This window comes from Rhea pennata, chromosome Z (genome assembly GCF_028389875.1).
Source record: "Rhea pennata isolate bPtePen1 chromosome Z, bPtePen1.pri, whole genome shotgun sequence".
Taxonomy (NCBI): domain Eukaryota; kingdom Metazoa; phylum Chordata; class Aves; order Rheiformes; family Rheidae; genus Rhea; species Rhea pennata.
The window spans coordinates 51,348,676-51,368,612 of NC_084702.1; the positions used below are offsets into that span (position 1 = coordinate 51,348,676).

The window sequence follows — 19,937 nt, forward strand, 5'->3', positions numbered from 1 at the left end:
TTAAAATCACTTTAATATGTAATGTGGTAATAAATTTTTTAGTTGTTTTTTCTCCTCTCAGGCTTCTAACCTTCTCAAAGAGCATCAATAACTTTAACTCCTTCTTCCTTTGAATGTATTACCATCTTGCTAGGTTACATAAGAAGAGTTGGTATCTGCACTTAGATTTAATAGGAAATTAATTAGCCTTATTCTTAAATGAATTATAGGAAAACTGAATTATCTCTCTCTAAAATCAGTAGGAATTGGGCCACTGATTTGAATGGAAACAGCATTAGCCCCCTGGATTCAAAAATGTTAAGCACCTGTAAAGAACCTGAGATAAGGAAAACACACTCAATCACAACGGTTTAAAACTGTATGTACCTGAAGGCAATTTTCCTAGGCAATAGCTTCACAAAATCCTGATTTTTTGACCTTATTTGACCTATTTTTAAAATGTAGGAAAATAATTTTATCATTATATCACAGGTTAGCTCAGTTTCTTCATCATTCACACAATCCTGAATATTTTTTCCTTTACTGTTTGGGGAAATGCAGTTCATCTGAGTTCCTCCACTATTTTAGAATATATGTGCACTAATTTTACTGTATTTTCCCATCTTTGATTTATGATAGTGAAAACACTGTAGTGTGCACTAAATAGAGTAAGTATGGTTTATCTCTCCTTTAGAGTAGCAACATAATTCTTTAACATTCAGAGGCTACTGCACAGCACTTTTCATTTGTAGCTGTTAAAAAAATAGGTTAATTAGCATCAACCTCGATTGAAATATGAGAAACCTGAAGAGAAATCATGTGTCCCATGTCAGATGGTGAGTTGGAAACAGAGGTCCTAATTTCTAATTTGCAGTCTACTGGAGTATATGTTAGAAAACATACTTTGTCCTTCATGGAGGTTGACAGAAACATAATTCTGGCTAATTGTTTAGATTTAAATTACAACTTTTATTGTGGCATTGTACATTTTATTATGATTTGAACAGAAAAAGTACATTTTTAGGCAAAGATACTGAAAACCTTTCTCCTCTTCCAAACATTCCACAAACAAATAAGGAAAAGGAAACCACACATTACATTCCTTCATCCCAACGCTTCATTCTCTATAGGCTTAAGTAAAAACAATTTTCTTTCTCATACATTACTTTAAAAAAAGTACCTGTTGAGGATATAACTATGTCAACAACAGTACCAACAAGAGCTGAGTTACATGTGAATCTAACTGTAATGAAGACTGAAAAAATGCAGAAGAATTGCTTTCAAGATTCTTATGATCTAAGTGTGAGAAAGCAACTTCCCTTGAGGCAAAAGGGACATGACGCTATCAAAAAAGCCAGGCAAATTTGGTTAGTGAGTATGCACCACACTGGGAATAGGGGTGGAATAGGGAGTCATAGTAAGAGCACTTGTGAGAAGACCTCAAACGTGCAAACATGACTGAACTCAACCAGCTGCTGTTTTGAAGGGCTAAAAGTCTGAGTCAGGAGCTAAAAAGAATCCAGGGCAGGGGGGGGAAGAACTACAAAGCTGGAAGAAACCAGAGAAAGAGAGAGGAAGAAATGCTATTCCAGGAGTGCCAATATGTCTCATTATCACTTTAGCATTACCATTTGTTCTCTTCCTAAACTTCCTCCCAAAGAAAGAAGCTTTTATATCACTTCACCATGCAATATAACCGAGTTCTGTAATTCTTGGGGAGGATTGTTCATCAAAGAGGAAAGCACTGTAAGGGTTCCAGACTGCATCCTATGATGAGCACATACGTTTACTCAGCAGGTGGTACCCACATTTCTGAGCCTCCTCTATTATCAAACCATATTTCTCTCTCCATGCAAACTTCAAATCCATCACCTCCCATCATACACTTTTCACCAAAACTGTTCTCAAGGAAATTCTTACCTTCCAATAAATGGATATGGGGGAAACTTCATCCTTGAGAGCACTCGGCACTGTTCAGATCCTACATTAGGAAGAGTACCTCTGTGGCACTTTACAAGCAAGTAAAGTATGCTTTATTTACTGTCATGTATTCCTGCTCAAGTTTAGCAATGGATTCTTGATTTCTGAGCCAAAATAGCTTTAGCCCAAGATGGTGGATGTTATTCAGACTTTCAGGTAAATTTTCTGAGTAATTGTTGAGTGCATTTTCAAAAGCCTAGGCAACTGGATTATTTTTATTTTCTCACAAGTTTTTCTCTGTTATTTCACTACTTGTTTGGTTCTGAACAAATATACTAGCATATACAATGCTCCGTTTTAACCTCTCTACTGCTCTTTTCCCTTTCAGAAATGGTCATTTCTACTAATACAATCCCTTTTATACAGTGATGATGTGAGATGACATATGCTCCCTCAATAAACTGATTGATAAGATTTAAATATGCAATTCCAATGATTGTCTAATTTGCACATTGAAGCATTATAAGTATGTGCACAAACAGAAGTATCTTTGGTATCGGATTATTTGAAAATCAGACTGTACCTTGTTCTACCAACAGATTTCACAATAAAGTTCAATTGTTGTATTTAAATATAAAAAAGTAACAGATTCTGACTATGCACATGCTAAAAAATATTTCTTAAGTAGTTTAGGAAAAGCATCTTCCACATTTCAGGCTACCAGAAAGCATTTTAACTACTGAGCCTGCAAACATCTACATATTTAACTTGAAGCATCTAATTATCTCACTCATTTCAAATGCATGTGCAGGAATACTTAAAATTTGGTTGCCAAAGCAGAGACGCTATGAAATGCTGCTTTCATAACTTAATTAGCTATGTAATGATTATTTTGGGGGAGCAAGAGACTACAGAAGTACCTAAAGGGACAAGTATGAACCTGTGGCTGCTACGGACTAAACTGTAAGAGAAGCTGAAATTGCTGTTACTCTGAAAAAATTTATCACTTGCTTTTTGCCAAAATTCTCATTATTCCTGTACGAGCTTTTCAGATAAACTTCATTTTTTATTTTCTGATCTACAGCTCAGGAACATCCTATCTGTAGCAGGAACAGCACACGTGGCAGGACCCTAGTCATTTTTAAACCTGGTCTTTTAAACAATAATGAATAAGAAAGTCAGAATGGCAAAAGGTTTCCAAGTAACATCAGTGGAAAGAAGGTTCTGAAAACTATGTATGCACTGTCTAGAAAAAAGACTCTGAATAGTAACTAGATATCTATATCATTGGTCTTGTTATTCAAAGGAAACTGAATAATTATCAAAAATGTAAGCAGCAACAGGGAAAATATGCAAAATATTGGAGAGAACTGTATGATTAGTGAAGCAATGGGACAAGCAACCAAGACAAATTGTTAAATCACCTTCACAGAGATATTCATGGAGACTATATATCAAGTTATCGGATATGATTTAACGATAATGAAATCAACCCGCACATTACATAGGAGTAGAGACTAGAAGAATTGGTAGAGGAACATTTCTTCTCACATATTTCTGTGAAAACTTACCAAGATTGATTTCATTTGGTATAATGTAAGTGATTTCTTACTTTCTTTTCTTGTACTAACTGTATTATTATTTGATGTTGATAAATTATGTGGTTTTATAGCTCCCAGGGATGAAAACTAAACAGTGATGTGCATTAGGAGCAAGGGACTTTTTTTTGATGTCAGTATACTTCACTGCACTTTCAAGAAGCTTAAAAAAGCAGAAAGTTGTGTTTTATAGTTATGTATTACTCATCAATGAAAGACTATGATTGTATTATGAGATAAATCTTCTGTAACAATGATGGGATTGGGGATGTGCTGAAGCCAGTAGGCCATGGCAGAACCCAGAAGACAGTAAGGGGCAGCTGAGACTTAGTGGAATTAAAGCGTATGCTTTGCTTTTGCCAGCAGTGTAGTGCTATGGCTGCTAGCATTCCATGTCATGCATAGCTTCATCAGGGCAACAAGCCTTTTGCTACATGATTGTTCACAAGAAAAATAGTCACTTTCATTTCCAGGGTTTTCTGTAACTTAAGATACTCCATGGTATGCTCATTTTGTGCCAGCTCCTCATAAAAGCTAGTACTTTACTACAAAAGGACCCAGTAAAGATTATTTTGTGATGTTCTGCAACTAAAAACAGTGCTCTCAACACAGAGAAGGATCTGCATCTGATCTAGCTGTTCTCTAGCTGCATGTATTTTGTTGTCATCTATTTTTCCCCATAGCGCTTATTTTCTTCTACTACCTTCAAGATATATAGAACACTGTGAAAAGTCTGAACTTTTTCATCACATCTTAAGCCATTTTATTTCCTTATCATACCTCTGTCCTTTTCACTATAAATATTACTCCTCCTGCTTTGCAGTACTTTCCTTTTTCCCTTCCCTTCGTTTGGTTTCATTTTTTTTCTGTAACTTTGCTGCAGAAAATGAGCATTGAAAATTTCTGGTATTTCGGTAAAAATCAGTATTTCAGATATTTTATCTAGCTGACCGAACTCTCAGATCTTTAGCTTTTTAGAACACATATATGTATATGTAAAAATTACTGGTGAACAAAGTCTTGTTTAAATTTTGAAAGAATAATTTTTCACTGTCATATATAATACAGTTGAGAGTCTTTCTGCCTACCTGTATGCATATTCAAATGGAGCTCTAGTCTTCAGCTTGCAAGGTTAGCTGGATCAAATCATCCTTGGAACATCCAGTTGTCTGTGTATCATATGGTGCACTTCGGACTAGCCTGTATCAGTGTTTTACTTCTGAATGATAGCCAGTACCCTTTTTTTCTCCTTAACTGATTCTGTCAATGATTTTAGAATATTTATTACATTCCACATCCATTATCAGGGCTATGACAAAGTTTTCAAGTTCCTGGAGCCCAAAGCTGTCAGATTTTATTATAAAATACATAAAGTTCTCATTGTCCTCTCTGTCCAGGCCCTTACGGGGCCCGTTTACAGGCCCTTAGTCAGCTCCCTGACTGGGTCAGATGATTGCAGCTGCATTTCCCATTCACTCAAGCAAACTCGAGTTCAGCGCTGCCAGGAGTTCGAGGCTGGGAGCAGTACTCAATTAATCAGTTCTTTTTGGCATAACAGGTCACTGGTAACACGTAGCACAAATAGCATGAGCTTTTAAGCCACCCTTTCTTTCAACCTTGTGGAAGAGCGGGCTCCTCTGTGGGACTCGTGGGACTCAGCTTAGCAACATTGGCCTTTTAGTGATTCACATCTGATATGGAGCTGGCCTCCCTGCTCTGTCCAGGCTGCAGTAGGACCATTTTGCATTAGACACCTTGACCTTTGTACTGCAATCAGAAAAACTGCTGTCAGAATAGGCGGTTAATTCTAACACCTGGCTGCAAGTGGCCAAGCGTGCAGAATATCATCCCCTAAACTGTGATTTAGAAATCCATGGCTGTCACATGGGAAATCCCACATTACACAAGGCTGCTGCTGAACTAGTCAGTGTTCACACCACCCATGCCTCCAGACTCCCCTCACGACTACATCTTCTAGACACACAGTGCTGAAGAAGTGCAACCTATCCTCATTGGCGCGGACAGCGAGGAGAGCTTGGGCATGTCTGCCCTGCAGTGGCATCCACAGCGAGGGGCTGTTCTGACACCCATCACGACTCTGCTTGGAGCAGTAAATCCAGATGAACTGTCTCCTAATTAACCTGCTTCTAATTACTTCCACGAAAATGTCCTGCTTATGGTTTTCATCGAGTCGTATGATTTGACAGAGAGGTTTTCAAAGCGGGCGCCCCGCCCTCCGCTTCACGGCCGGACTGCCGGGCGCCAACTGCCGCTCCGGCAACGGTCGCGGGCGCCCAACCGCCGCCACGGCGCCCAACCGCCGCCACGGCGCTCGCGCGCCTTCGGCGGCAACTACCACTCCCGGCATGCTCCGCTCCCCGCGGCGGCGCGCCCTGCCGGGCGAGGCGCGTCCGCACGGACGGGCGTGGGCGGCGTGGCGCCGTGCCTGCTGGGCTCACGTGGCACGTCGCGCGGGGGGCGGAGCGCGGTGCATGCAGGGAGCTGTAGTGGTCGCGGCGGCGTCATGGCGTGCGCGGAGGACGCGGCCGTAAAGTGCGGCGGGGGGGGAGCGGCGCGCGCGTGAGGCGGCGCGCGGCCTGGCGGTTGCGGGGCGCGGGAGGCGCCGCCGCCGCCATCATCGTCATCATCATCATCATGTACCACAGTAGCACGCAGCGCCGGCACTGGACCTTCCGCAGCGAGGAGGAGCTGGCGCGCTGCCGGGCCGACGCGAACCGCAAGTTCCGCGGCAAAGCGGTGGCGGGCGGAAAGGTGCGGGGCTGGAGGGCCGTGCCGCAGCCCGGCGGGGAGGGGGCGCCGGGGCCGCCGTGCGCCTCCGAGCGGGAGGTGAGGGCGGGCGAGAGCCCTCTCCGCCCTCCCCTCCCCCATGTGGCGGCCCTTGGGTCCGACTCGATCTTGTTTCCCCAAGGTTCAGCAGACTGACCCTTTCCTTCTTGAGCCACATGAGGAGCTGACGATATGCAAATACTACGAAAAAAGATTACTGGATTTCTGTGCTGTCTTTAAGCCTTCAATGCCTAGATCTGTAGTGGTAAGCAGAAGTGTTTTGGCTCTGTCTCAAGATTTTCCTCCTCCATCTCCTAGCTTTCTCTTCTGAGAGAAACATGCTTCCCATAATGATGCTTTAGATACTTCTGTCAAGAGATGGTTGTTTGAGACATTACTGCTTCTTCGGTATGATTCGATGTGTTTACAGCGTGAAGTGTCTGCAGTGTGATGACTAATGAAGCTACCAGCTTTGTCCCTTCTGTGTCTTTTATTCCTTCACTTGCTGCTTGCTTATTTTATTTTTGAAAGTACAGCTGTTCTTTGAGTGTTTATCCCTCCAGCATTGCAGTATTTCAAACTGCTTTTTTCTTTTTGTCTGTTTTCTGGAGAGTGTGATACTTTTTGTAAAACAGATAATTATTTCTCAACTTCATTTGTTGCTTGTTCAGGGTGGGTTTTTAACATCTTCCCTCTTCTAAGCAAGAAGTAGAAATGAACCTAAAGATGAATGGATTTATGGTATAATAAAACACTCCCATTGCTGAATCCCATGTTTTGGCTGCTTGGTCCACTTGTTTCTTTAGCAACAGCATGGGTGTGTGTCTGACCTCAAAATACACTGTTTAAAGCACCTATACTGGCAGTTATCAAAAAAAAAAAAAAAAAAAAAACAAACAAACAAAAAAAAAACTCTGAAGTGACTTGTGTTTAAGTCAGAAGACTGTAATTCAGGAAAGAGAGTGGTGATTTATGGCTGAAGCAGGGAATGAAGTCAGTGCTTCTTTTGTCACCTTGTCCTAAGAAGGATTAGTTTCATTGGCCCCAGTCTGTCTCCCTCTTCTTAGCTGGTGTACTGACCAATAAAAATGAAAAGTGTCTCTTCTGAATACCTTTTGGAAACATAGCAGGAGGCTACCATTACACACTGTACAGAGTCTGACCTTATTTTTGAGAAGTAGCCCCTTTAGAGCCCTCTCAGACTTATGCGATTGAATACCTCGTTTCACGCTGATAGGGTTCAAATCAACTTGGAAATCTAGTTGAAGGAAAAAGTTCAGATCTTAATCTCTAATCTGGAGGAAAAAGATAATCAAACTACCATTTTGTAAGGTTCTTACAGGAATAATATTAGACTATGAGGTATGTGCTGACATGGCAGCATGTGCTTGTAGCCCTAGTGTATTCTTTGTCTTTAGTGTATATTCAAAGTTACTTCTTCTGTTTTATGATTTTTTTTTTTTTAAATCTAGTTTCACTTCTATGCTTACTTTTTTCCTCTCTGCTTTTTTTTTTTCTTTTTTTTTTTTTAATTTAGGGAACAGCTTGTATGTATTTCAAACGCTTTTACCTCAATAACTCAGTGATGGAGTATCATCCTCGGATAATAATGTGAGTTATCAACACATCTTGAACTATTGTATTCAGCAGAACCTTAGAAGCATAATGTTTATATCTGTAAAAGATTGAAGAAATGGGAAAGGAAGTCAAAGAGCTTGAATACGAGTAAAGACAGAAAATAGTCCCTTCTGGTGTTTTAAATTTTCTGAATGGATTTCTTATAACAAGGTGGGTACTTGTCAGTTGCTCACTTTTTTTTCCCTCCTCTTCTCCCTTCTCAAGGCTAACATGTGCATTTTTGGCATGTAAAGTAGATGAATTTAATGTATCCAGTGCACAGTTTGTTGGCAACCTTCGTGAAAGCCCTCTTGGACAGGAAAAAGCTCTTGAACAGATACTGGAATATGAACTATTACTTATTCAGCAGCTGAACTTCCATCTTATTGTGCACAATCCATACAGACCATTTGAGGGATTTTTAATTGATTTGAAGGTAATACTATTTTATATGCTACATTTCGTACACTGATGCGATGCAAGTGTTTTAGGGGTTGTATTAAAAAGGCTAAGTTACATTTGTGTCTCTGCTTGGAAAGATACAGATTCTAGGCAATAGAATAGGCAAGTAACTGAAAGGAAATCTGTTATGATCTTTAAGCGTTTTTAGGCCATCTTTTAGAATAAGATGGCCTGCTACTTTTTCCTTCATGCAGCACTGTTGAATTGTGTATTCTGAACTTGTGAACCAGATCAAAAACAGCTGCCTGCTTTCATAAATGCCTTTTTTTTTTTTTTTTTTTTTCCCAGACTCGTTATCCAATGCTGGAGAATCCTGAAGTTTTGAGGAAAACAGCCGATGACTTTCTCAGTCGGGTAGCTCTGACAGATGCATATCTGCTCTTTACTCCCTCACAGATAGCTCTCACTGCTATATTATCTAGTGCTTCAAGAGCGGGAATTAACATGGAAAGGTAGCTTCTTTTTTTTTCTTTATAGGTATGCTTTAAACACTTTGCTTCTGATATTGTAATAATACATTGTTTACAATGTATTATTTTGTTTAGGCATTCTTAAGTAGTCAGTGTAAGTATATATTTACGGATCATTAACACATATGATACATACTTCAACTGAGTTTTCAAAACTGGAGCATTGCTATTATATTGTCCAGATTCCAGCACAGGAGATATGATTAGTTGTCTCCTTTTTTCTTTATTTGCTTCTTCCAATTAACTTTGCCCTAGTTAGAACAAGATTTTCAGACTGATCTGGAAGAGTGAGTGAAGAAAACTGAAACAATGTGAACTGATGGTACAAAACACCTTAAAGAAATACTTAAATATCTTCCTCATTTAACAAGTATCTAAGATTTCAGAGTCGAAGAGAATCTCTCTTTAACTAACAGTTAGGTGTGCAGAAACTGTTAACTCCTGTATTTGGCTCCTCTAACAGCCTGATTTCCATGAAAATGGACTAATGAGAACGTGCTATTTTAAATCAGTCTCTTTTTTCCTTTCTATGGTCTTATCTATTGATATTTGCAAAGGCATCATCAAGCACTTTGATATCAGTAGTAAAATGTGTTGGTTTGCCTTTCCCTCTCTTCCTCCTTTCCAAGAACTAAAGGTTACTTTTTTCCCCTTCCAGAAGTGTAACTAATGTAGTTACTCTAAGCTACATCTAGCTGTATTGTGAGTGTTTTGCTCATCACATGATGCTTCATGTGAGTGTGATTGCATCTGGGAAGTAACTGCTGTAGGTAAAAAGGCTGATAATAGGTGCATGGCATACTCTTTTGAGAAAGTTTCCTTCTACTTGCCATAAATGAATCTTAGTTTTGTCAGGAAGGAATAAAAGGTGATTTTCTTAGAAGAATGAGTTAGTGTGGGGTGTGCCCTGTGCTGTGTTCACTGTCCACTCTCCTCTCAAATAGCATAAAAATATTCAGGTCCTTATCCTAACTTTAAAGTTCTTGATTTGATTCCTGAGTTTATAGTTTGTACTATTTGTGCCATGATTCAGAAAAGCATGCCTATGAAAAGAACTTGAAGTAATTTGTAAACAACGTTTGAATTCAAGTTTGAACTTTGTTTGCACGTTCAGGAAAAGCTAAATCTTTGTCACCTGTCTGCCCCATGCAGCTGCTGTAACCTGGTTGCTCATTATTCCAAATGAGCTTGTGAGCTGCTGGGTGTGATGAAAACTAATGCTGCAGTTCAGATCTTATGGGATGGTGGTGAGCGTGTGCCTGTGTGGAGGTGCGACAGGGTGCATGGAACCTGAACGATTGACAAGTTTGTTGCTCGCACAATGTGAGTAATGTGTATGACAGTCTGAGAAGAGTTACAGTTTCAGTAAAAACAAGTGCCACTCTTGGCACTAGAGCTCTAAAGAATAGATGGCTCCAAATCAGTCTTTCATTATGGTATCAGCAAAAGGTTAAATCACATTTTTGATTAAAAGTCAGTTTAACAAGGGCAGTGATACTAAAAGAGCAGCTGTCAGTCAGCTTATAGTAATTATTTTCTTGGTGATCATTTACTTCAGACTGCAAGCTGCAACTTATATACCTCTGCTTGTTTATATATAAACTAAGGTTTAAGGTAATTTCGTGTCTTGGATTTTTGTAATCTATTTGTAAGTATATATTTTCCCAAGAAAAGGAAAAGCTATTTATTTAGTGTAGAACTTAGTGAGGACTATTGTTTGTGTTGATTGTGATTTAATCTGTGTTTGGGGGTGGTGTTTTATTCATTTATCTTTAAGATTTGGAAGCTTAAGTGAGGCTAGTGTTGAAGTTACAAGTGTAATCTGTTTCTTTGTGATGTTTTTACTCCAATATGATCATGTACCACGACTTCATTATATGCAATGAAATTCCTTTTTTTACGCTAGCATGTGTTAAATAGCATACCTAAATAATGATGTTACCTTGTTTAAAGGAAGCTTGAATCTTTGAGGGAAGAGGAAGGGCTCTACAGACTTTAAAAAAGAGCGTCTTAAATTTACTTTCAGGATTCAAGGCCATGCAGCTGCCAAATGAAGGAGCCCATCTCGCAAACTTTCCTGTCCATTAATCTGTCTGAGAACTATCCTTTTTGTAGGATTTGCTTTTCCAGCAGTCATACTGTGCAACTGTGTGATCTTAGTGTGACATTTCATAGAATCTGAAACCTAAGCTGACTTAATAAGGCTTATTTAAAATTTAAATTTTGCAACATAGGAACTTGATCCTTCACATGGCTAAAAAAAATGCTTTTGTAAAACTGTTACAGAATAATAATAGAAGTGGCAAGAGATTTCTTTCTTTATCTGTTTATAGCATTCATGTAACAAGAGTGTTTTTATTAAGTCCAATTAAAAGCTTTAGCATGTGTAAATGATAAATAGCATGTTTTTTATTAGCTAGTAGTAGCTGTCCCAAGTAACTATGAGATGTTTTAAGACCTTCAGCCTTACTCTTTCATGTTTCTTTAGTTATTTATCAGAAAGTCTTATGCTGAAAGAAAACAGAACATCCTTAGCCAAGCTACTGGATGGCATGAAATGTAAGTAAACATTGGAAGGGGAAGATAAACTATATCTCTAAAGAAAAACTTCTTTTCTCTCCAAAAAACAAAAGCTGTGAGCAGAAAAATGTTCTTTAAACAATTTTCTTCATTTCAGGGCTAGCATTAAGTAAGTAAATCATGGGCAATAAAATGAAGCACTAGAGAAAATATTGAAACTTAGCTTTGGTGTAAACAAATGAAGCTAAAACAAAAAAGGCCTGATGAAGTGTAGTCAATTAAATACTAGTGAGTAAATTGTATTCAAAAGTATAAAGTTTGTTTTGGGTACTAGATGCTTCTATCGTTTACGTTTTAGGATGAAATTCTTCCTTTCAGTCACTGTAACTTGAAAGTGCAGGTTCTGGCAAAAGCCTGCACATAACTTTTTCTGCCACCAGAGGGTACCTTTTCTAAAATAAATCATTACTCTTAAGTGACGTGCCAGGGTTTATCTCACTTATATTTTTTGAAGACTATAAGGATGGTTTGAAAGGGTTTAAGTTTTGCTATATTTATATATAGCAATATCAAAATGCTAACATGGTTTTGCTAGAACGATAGGGATTGTAGTACATTCTACGATTAAATTTAATTATAAAAAGAAAAAGGCTGAGGTATGAAATTTTCACTAAGTAGTCAGTCCTATAATGTCTAAGTAAATGCATACAAATAAAATGGGAGAGTGGGAGCATTAAAAATCTAAAGTCTTTCAGCTAAGTTGACTTTGGTAGTGAATATATCGCACTAATCACCAGTGTCTACACTTCAGATTTAAGTTGGATTTGTAAACATAAGATATCTTCCCTTTCTCTTCCTATTAAGCGATCTAGTCTTCCTGTCTCCATTAGTAAGAAGCAAAAGGAAAACTGGGATTATTTTCTCTCTACTTGCAACATTCTAGAATATAGCCTTTGCCCAAAGACAACTAAGGCAACTCTTCTATGAACATAAAATGACCGGAAGGAAGTCTTGAAACATTCAAGTCATTAATAAATGAATTAATGTACAGAGAACTGATGGTAGTGAAAATAAGTCTCTTGCTTATAGGGTAGCTGCAAATTTAATTTGTGTTCTTAACAAGACTGAAACCAATCTCTCTCTCTTTTTCTCTTTTTGTTTTAAGACTGAGATACAATGCTGAATGCAAAAAGTATCTGTGTACCCTGGTGTGTGTTAGCACACCAGTGTGAACTCCGCATGACTTTCACTTGCCTTGAGGAAATCCAGAATTGCGATGCTAACAACTTTTTTAGTATAGTGCTCTGCACTGAGCTTCTGCTGTATCTTGATGATGTTTAGAATTAATTCCCTAATGTAAGGTGACAGTTAAGTCTTACATACCAAGATGTGTAATCCTGAATTCTGTGAAGTTTGAGCGTTACATAAAGTGGGTATTTTCTAAGCTGAGATTTGCTTGTGAAGCAGTTTCGGGCAGGAAAGTAGTCAATACTTTCTGAACATTTAATGCATACTTTGACAAATACTAGGATTTTATTTGGTAAGCTTTCTATCTAATTACAGCTGTTTTGTAGTATGTTGCATGTTGCCTTGTAGCTGTTTGAAAACTAGATGTGAGGCTTTCAAAACCTAATAAAGAGAAGCTGCTCAAAAATGTGTAACGTGCTCTTTGTTAAAAAGAGTGAAGGAACTGTAAACTGCTGGTCCAAGCTTAAGTATAAGGGACGAGCAGTAACAGTAACCATAGTACTGACTGATAGTACCTTGTGTAATTCACAGGGTGGAGCAGGAAGTATTTAATTCACTTAAGGCTGTGTTGTTGCAACTATAGGCATGAAAAATCTCATAAAGAAATATGAACTACCAAAGCCTGAAGAAGTTGCTGCTCTAAAACAGAAATTGGAGAAATGTCACAGCTCAGAGCTTTCACTTAATATAAACCCGTAAGTAGATACTTAACAATTCCTTCTTAATACTCTTTTCAGCTTTTTTACTGTTACAGAAACTTTAATTTTCTCTGATCTCTGTAAGTGAACGCGAACTAAAATGTCTAAATGAGGATGTCTATTTAAATTCTTGCTGTGAGTTTCTGCTAGCTTAAGTCTCATTTTTTATTTCAGTAGTGCTTTCAGAGATATATTCTTTATGCTGATATGCACTTCAAACACTAGTACTGTTTGTTTGCACCATAAATCTGGAGTTCAGGATGGCTCTTAAGGCCTGGCCTCTTGATATTGTATGTAATAAGAATTGAGGGCTTCAAAATCACTTGATTAAAAGAAAAATTGTGTTAAGGCTTATATGTGGACTGTAAAACTTGGATTTCTCTTTTCTGGAGAGTGTTATGCCCTTTTAACTTTAGTACACAAAACTGCAAACATCTAGCAAGCTATTAGTTCGGACCTTGGTAGCTTTGTATGTGGCAAAGAGATATATAATCTAATTTTAAGTGCTGTGGCCAAATAAGTAGATTTCCTGGCTCTAAAAATGCTTAGGCTTTCTTTTTGTTTTTTGTTTTTTTTCTTTTTTTCCCTCCCTCTGGATGGGGTCTAGGAAGAAGAGGAAAGGTTATGAAGATGACGAGTATATAGCAAAGAAATCTAAAATGGATGAGGTTAGTAAATCTAAAGCACAAATACTGCTTTTCCACTCTTTTTAATTATTGCTAAGACAAAAATGACACAACTACTGAGACTTTTTTTTTAACCTCTGTTAATTTACATGCTGCTCAGAAATCTTTCAACCTGTTTTTAAAAAAAATAAGCCAGAGCTCTTACTAGCCTGTACTTGGAGTGTCCTTAAACACTCTGGTCTTGTGTGGAGAGGGGGAGAGAGTGCAAGGATCCTTTCTGCTGTATTCTGTGATTTGAAGGTCTTGGGTAACTGCAACCATAGAGCAGCATAAAGCTAAGTGCTTGTAAATGCAGCATGTGAGACTCCACTATGCCACTGAGGTAACAGCTGTAAAATTGAGATTCTGGAGTTAGCGATGAAAGCTTTTTGGAAGGCCAGGATCTGAATGACTGAATGCTTGAGGAGAAATCCTAACTTAGATGGTGATGGCAGAAACTTACTACTTAGTAGATGAAACAAATGAGGATATCTTGGAGAAAAAAATAACAGAGTTGTTTGTGTGTGGTTGGTGTGTGGTGTCTTTTTTTTTTTTTTTTTTCCTCTTCTCCTTGAAGATGTATTTGGGGGTCTTTTTGCTGGCCAGTATTTCTTTCCTGTTTTCATTTACCTTCTTTGACTACTTGCACAGGGGAGAGACTCAGCTTCCAGATTAAATTTCTATTTCAGGCTATGTGTTTCTAAGGCTTTCACAAATTACACCGAGGGGGTAGCTTGTATTGCAAATTAGAAGACAGTATAAATGAGGTAGAGATTTTTGGCAGGTGCCTTAAATTAAAATACAATTAAGGTATTGCTTAGGTGTAATTTGAAACATCTTCCACACACCTTTCATTTGTAACTTTGGCTGGAAAAACTTTTCAACTGAACATTTCCTGATATTGAAGAGCAGAAGACATTCTGCATCCTTCTGGTCTAAGACCTCCGAAGTATGGCACTTAGGAGAACCTTCTGAATTGTTGAATAGGGTTGTCTGTCAAAATTCTAATCTTAAAATGCAGTAGGGATTGTATGTGCTTTTGAGGGGTGTTTTTGTGAGGAGTGTTTTTTGGGTCTGTTTTTTTTGTTGTTGTTTTGTTTTGCAAGGCTCTTGAATTGTGTAAATTGTCATAATTATCACGGTCGATTCTAGTTCCACATTATAGCACCAACCTGAAAAATGATTTCTGTGGAGCTAAGCTGTAATTTATGCAGTTCAACAACTCTTGAAAATATGCTCTTATAAAATGCAGAATCTTAAACATATCTAATAACTATTTAATACTGTAAAAAAAATTTGACTGAAGTTTACTCCAAATGCCAATCTAAAATGTGGAAAACTAAAACACCTACATTTGTGGAATAATGATGTCTGTTCAAATCCTTGCCATGTGAATTTCAACTACTATGGAAATCTGTGCAGGATCAGATTTGGGATCACTGATCATAAACACACAAGATGTGGGCTTATTTTTTTAGATGCTTATAGTAGCTGTACAGTTGCTCACACTTCACTAATCCTGTGCACAGCTGGTACTGAAGCCTCAATGATGTTTATAGTTGTAATTAGGGTTTAATAGGTGCAAATTCACAATCAGTTCTATTTGACTTAAAACATTTTTTTGGATCTACCAGTTTATTGCTGAAGATAATAGCAATACAAAAGGTATAACTGGGACGGAGAGCTTATTCATTTGCAATGCTAGGACTCCACAAAGTACTAACTAGCTATAGCTGACAAACTGCCAAAGTAATGAAGCCATAAAAAGGGCAGGATACTAGTAAAATGCTCCAGTCTGAGCTTTTCTGGTCCCTTCTGTGCGTAGTTCCCAGTAATAAAGAAGGATGAGAAGGACCCCAAACAGGTGTTCAAAAGGGGTGCTAAAATGACTGGAACTATGTGGCTTTTAGAGTATATTTGGATGAACTGCTTTATTTAATGGTAATAAAGTGCTTAGTCACCACTGATTTAAACACTTTTTTTTTTTTTAGGCTCTAGCCTGCTTGTTCAGCTAGGAGGTGCTAAATCCTCGGCATAAGGAGCACTGGGTTAAGATTTTAAATTTCCTTACAAAAATCATGAAAACATTCTTGCACGAGCAAGAAGTTAGACTCGCTCTAGGAGGCTTTCAATCCTGTATTCTGGGATTAGCCTTCATTAGCTGGGATTAGCTATCATTAGCTGAAAATAAAATCTTCCTTGTGTATTTACTTTACTGATATTCCCCCCCCCCACCCCCCCCCGCCCCGCAAAAGACATTGAGCACAATGGGTTATACTTCTGAGGGGGCAAGATATATCCTTAATGATCTCAGGAAGAAAAACTTAATTGGAGTCCCACAACTAACTAAGGAAAGCCTAAAAAATCTTTATGCTGTGCTCACATTTAGAAGTGGGAGGAAGTTAGATTCCACATGACAAAGATTTGTGTTCTAAGTAGAGTGTGCTCTGAGTTGTTCAGCAACAGGCTCCCTTTCAGATTGTCATGATGTGCTTAATGAACATGCATTTCATCTCACTCATTAGGAGTTACTCAACTCCTACTGCTGGCTTGCACGTACTAGTTTTCATTTCAACCTAGGGCTAATCTTACTGTAAGTTAAACTTCCTGGTTATCAGAAGTAGAATGGTATGTGTAATGCAATATGGTCCCTGGTCTTTACTTTTTTCTCCAGAAGTATCCCTGCAGATGCACAGGAGTGTCAAATAATATGGACACGACAACCCAGTTCTGCAATATGGTTAAAAGCAGTTTACACTTATTATTTAAATGTTATTAACCATAGATATAGTTGGAAGATCGATATGAAAAGATAGTTGTATCCATTAAATTCTTTAAACTGGTAGAAGTTGTTACCTTGACATTGTGCAGCAGTAGCATGTACCTGTAGCTAGTTACTTGCCTGGCTTACCTAACTGTAAAACATACCACCTGCATACACTGCTTAGGGCATGGCTTTTTCCTTTTCCTCCATTAGGAAGAATGGACAGATGATGATCTTGTGGATTCACTGTAAACCCTGAAGGAAGATGATATTCTGCATGGTATTCTAACACTGCAGTTCCAGGTGCCAGGACCTGCTCAGGCTACCTGCTGTTCAGTATCTGCTGTTAGCAGAACTCCAAGGCTACTACAGGTTCCTTACTTGATTTTGGGAGGTATTTGTTCTCTCTGTTTTAATCTCTGTCTTTACAATAAAGTGTATGACTTTTTTTAGTGCAACTGCAGCTAGTTACTTTAGCAAACACTCATCCTTTCCAAGGCAAAACACTACTGTGAAATATTTACTTAAAGGCATTTGTCACTCAGGGAAGAGTGTTGGCTTTGGAACAGTTTGAGATTTGACTCTAGTTACTGCTGTGCTATATTTCTAGACTTATCACACTTTGCATTTAGCAAAGTGGATGCATAAAAGCAGGAGACAAATCTGGTATGGATACTGAAATGTTTTATACTGGATGTGCTGCCTTCTTCCCAAGTTTGTCCTTGAAATAGATAAAAGAATACAACCTTGCCCATAACATTTTCAACATTTTGAAGCTCTTCTGAAACACACTGCAAGCAGATACAAGCTATGGTTATTACCTTCCATGTTGCAAATGTTCTGACTTAATTTGTTACTGCAACTGCTGTTCCTGCAACTATGATCTCAAATTGGTGTGATGAACATACTAGGGCAAACAGTTAAAAAACCAGCTTTTAGTTACATACCTTCCAAATCTAGGTCAGATTATTCTACTTTCTAAAACAAAGCATGAAAGTAAGCAGTAGTGTTATTTCCTCTAGAATATGCATAACCTAAAGCAACTTTGAAACTTAAATTCACTTTCTTCATTAGCTATTTATCTATTACATGAAAATGCAATGATGAACTTTGTATTGTTTGACAAAAATATACAATATGTTTTTGTCAAAATTGATTCATTTCTTCTGCATCAAGGTAGTAGGCCAAGTAGTCAGGGAAGAAAAGCAGCTATCACTCACTCCTTTAATTCAGCAGGCTTGACACCATTTACATAACAGCACCTTCAAAAATCAAAAGAAGAAAACTGAAACTGTTAGGAACAGCACATTAGGTTCTAGATTGGTTGGAAGATATAAGCAGAGTATTCAGCAACACTTCATACAAGTTATAATTAGGGCCTGACTTGCATATTTCTATTAGTGACCTAACTTTTCTCCCCATACTATTAATTAGGGAAAATGCCTATAAGAAATGCTGAAAACAAGACTGTTGATTTACCTCTTTCTCTAAAATGCACTTTAATACAAATTTGACAGGAATGAGTCAAGCAGTAGTTTTATAGGAAAGGCTCTACAAAGGAACTGAGTATCAATCATGCAAACAGGGAGATGTCTCACTAGGCTATTTATGAACCCTGTATGATACAGGGTACTTTTTTGAGTTGGGAGTGGTAGGTGGCCCATCTGCCCAAGTTGCATTCAGTGAAGTGTCATTTGGAAACTAGACACAGATGCTACTTTTGAGGGAAGTCTGGAATTGGAGGCATGGTGCAGCTGATGATAGTATTTGGGCTGCCTGTTCTTAGGCCCTGCAGGTGTGCTACTTGCCACCAGCATCCCTCTAATTCACAACCAGGGTAAGGTGTAGATGGGGGTGGCAGTGGCTCTGGAAGACTGAGCAGACTCACCATCCATGTGAAAGTTTTTACTCTGACTATAAGCGAAAAGGTATACTCAGCTAGGTCAGGTGGTAGGCTGCCTACCACTTGGTCCCTGCTGTCTCAGATGAGGCCAGGAGAGAACACAGATGCTGCCCAGGTGGGGAACCACTGGATAGGTCTCCCCCAGCCATCACTCGCTTGATCAGCCGACAGGGTAAAGACGAGCAAAGCCATCCCTGCTCGAAGGAGGAGCAGGCGATGTCATGTCATGTCCGGTAAGTGTCACCTCTACCTATTAAGTATACTTAATAGCATACTACTCTTGACACTTAGGTGTCCAATACTGGATCTTCTGTTTTAACTAAGAGCTCCCATCTTAAATAAGGATATGGCCTAATCGAAGCGTCCAAGGCAGCAAAGCAACTGCAAGCCCAGAAAACGTGAGAGGAAGGATGCACTAGCATTATGGCCAAGATTTAAAGATAAAGACTGCAAAAAGTAATTCTTGTCCTTCTTCTCATGGACAGGAGATAAAAAAATTGAGAAATTTTTTATAGTAGGGAAAAATATGATATGAAGTTTTAGAAGTTCTAGCTGTGCAAGCTTTGATTTGCAAGACTAAATAGGGAAAGCAGCAGCATTTTCAAAATTTGAAACCAACCATAATGTTTTTATAGTATGATTATTTTAAAGGCCAGCACCTCTCTGGTTTTCTAGTATTATCTATCTTCAAACTTTTATCCCATCAACCAATCCTGCAAATAACAATTCTGTTCCACTTCTAGAGGGATACGTGAGCCTTAGACTAGCAACAGTAGTCAAAACAATTACATCTCCACCTTCCCTTTGTACATCCACTTTCTTCCCAGCCAGATGTTATAATTGCCCTACTGGTATAACAGCTGTGTTCATGTAACGCAAGTTATTTATAATGCAGTTTCTCATTAGTCTTGTCAACGAATCTTAGCGTCTTTTTATCCATTCCCATGTCAGTCCCAAGAAAGAGTCATGAATGGGAATGCTGAGACATTCTTTGAATATTTTAATTTCTTCTTAATAGTTTTAACAGACTTGCTCTGTTGCTCCTGAGATATGCACAAATTCAGGGTTCCCCCCTTGCTATTTACTCAAACTCTTCAGTGTCACACCAGCTTGCTTGTTACAGACTACAGACATCGCAAAATTGATCATGAATGTAAACACCATAAAAAGAACTTCCACAGCAGCCAAAATTACCAGTTTCCATAAACAGGCTCTCTGCAACTTGATTTATTTTAAAAACTGGTATTTCAGTTATAAAAATAAGATTCATGGTAGACTTACATTACACAAAAGACCAACCAATACA

The 19,937-nt window shown here is 38.4% G+C and overlaps 1 protein-coding gene across 3 annotated transcripts; it reads left to right on the forward strand.

Moving 5' to 3' along the window:
• Positions 1-6,061: 6,061 nt before the first annotated feature.
• Positions 6,062-17,186, forward strand: CCNH (cyclin H). 3 transcript variants are annotated; one of them, XM_062600535.1, is made up of 9 exons: positions 6,062-6,269; positions 6,427-6,549; positions 7,822-7,895; positions 8,127-8,337; positions 8,652-8,815; positions 11,322-11,392; positions 13,185-13,296; positions 13,907-13,967; positions 16,942-17,186. In XM_062600535.1, the coding sequence occupies exons 1-9, from the start codon at positions 6,153-6,155 to the stop codon at positions 16,978-16,980; spliced, it is 972 nt and encodes a 323-aa protein (XP_062456519.1). In that variant the 5' UTR covers positions 6,062-6,152; the 3' UTR covers positions 16,981-17,186. The 3 variants fall into 3 exon arrangements, with proteins under 3 accessions (XP_062456519.1, XP_062456520.1, XP_062456521.1); XM_062600536.1 differs by lacking the exon at positions 16,942-17,186 and adding an exon at positions 15,956-16,185; XM_062600537.1 differs by lacking the exons at positions 13,907-13,967; positions 16,942-17,186 and having other exon boundaries at positions 13,133-13,291.
• The last annotated feature ends 2,751 nt before the right edge of the window (positions 17,187-19,937 follow it).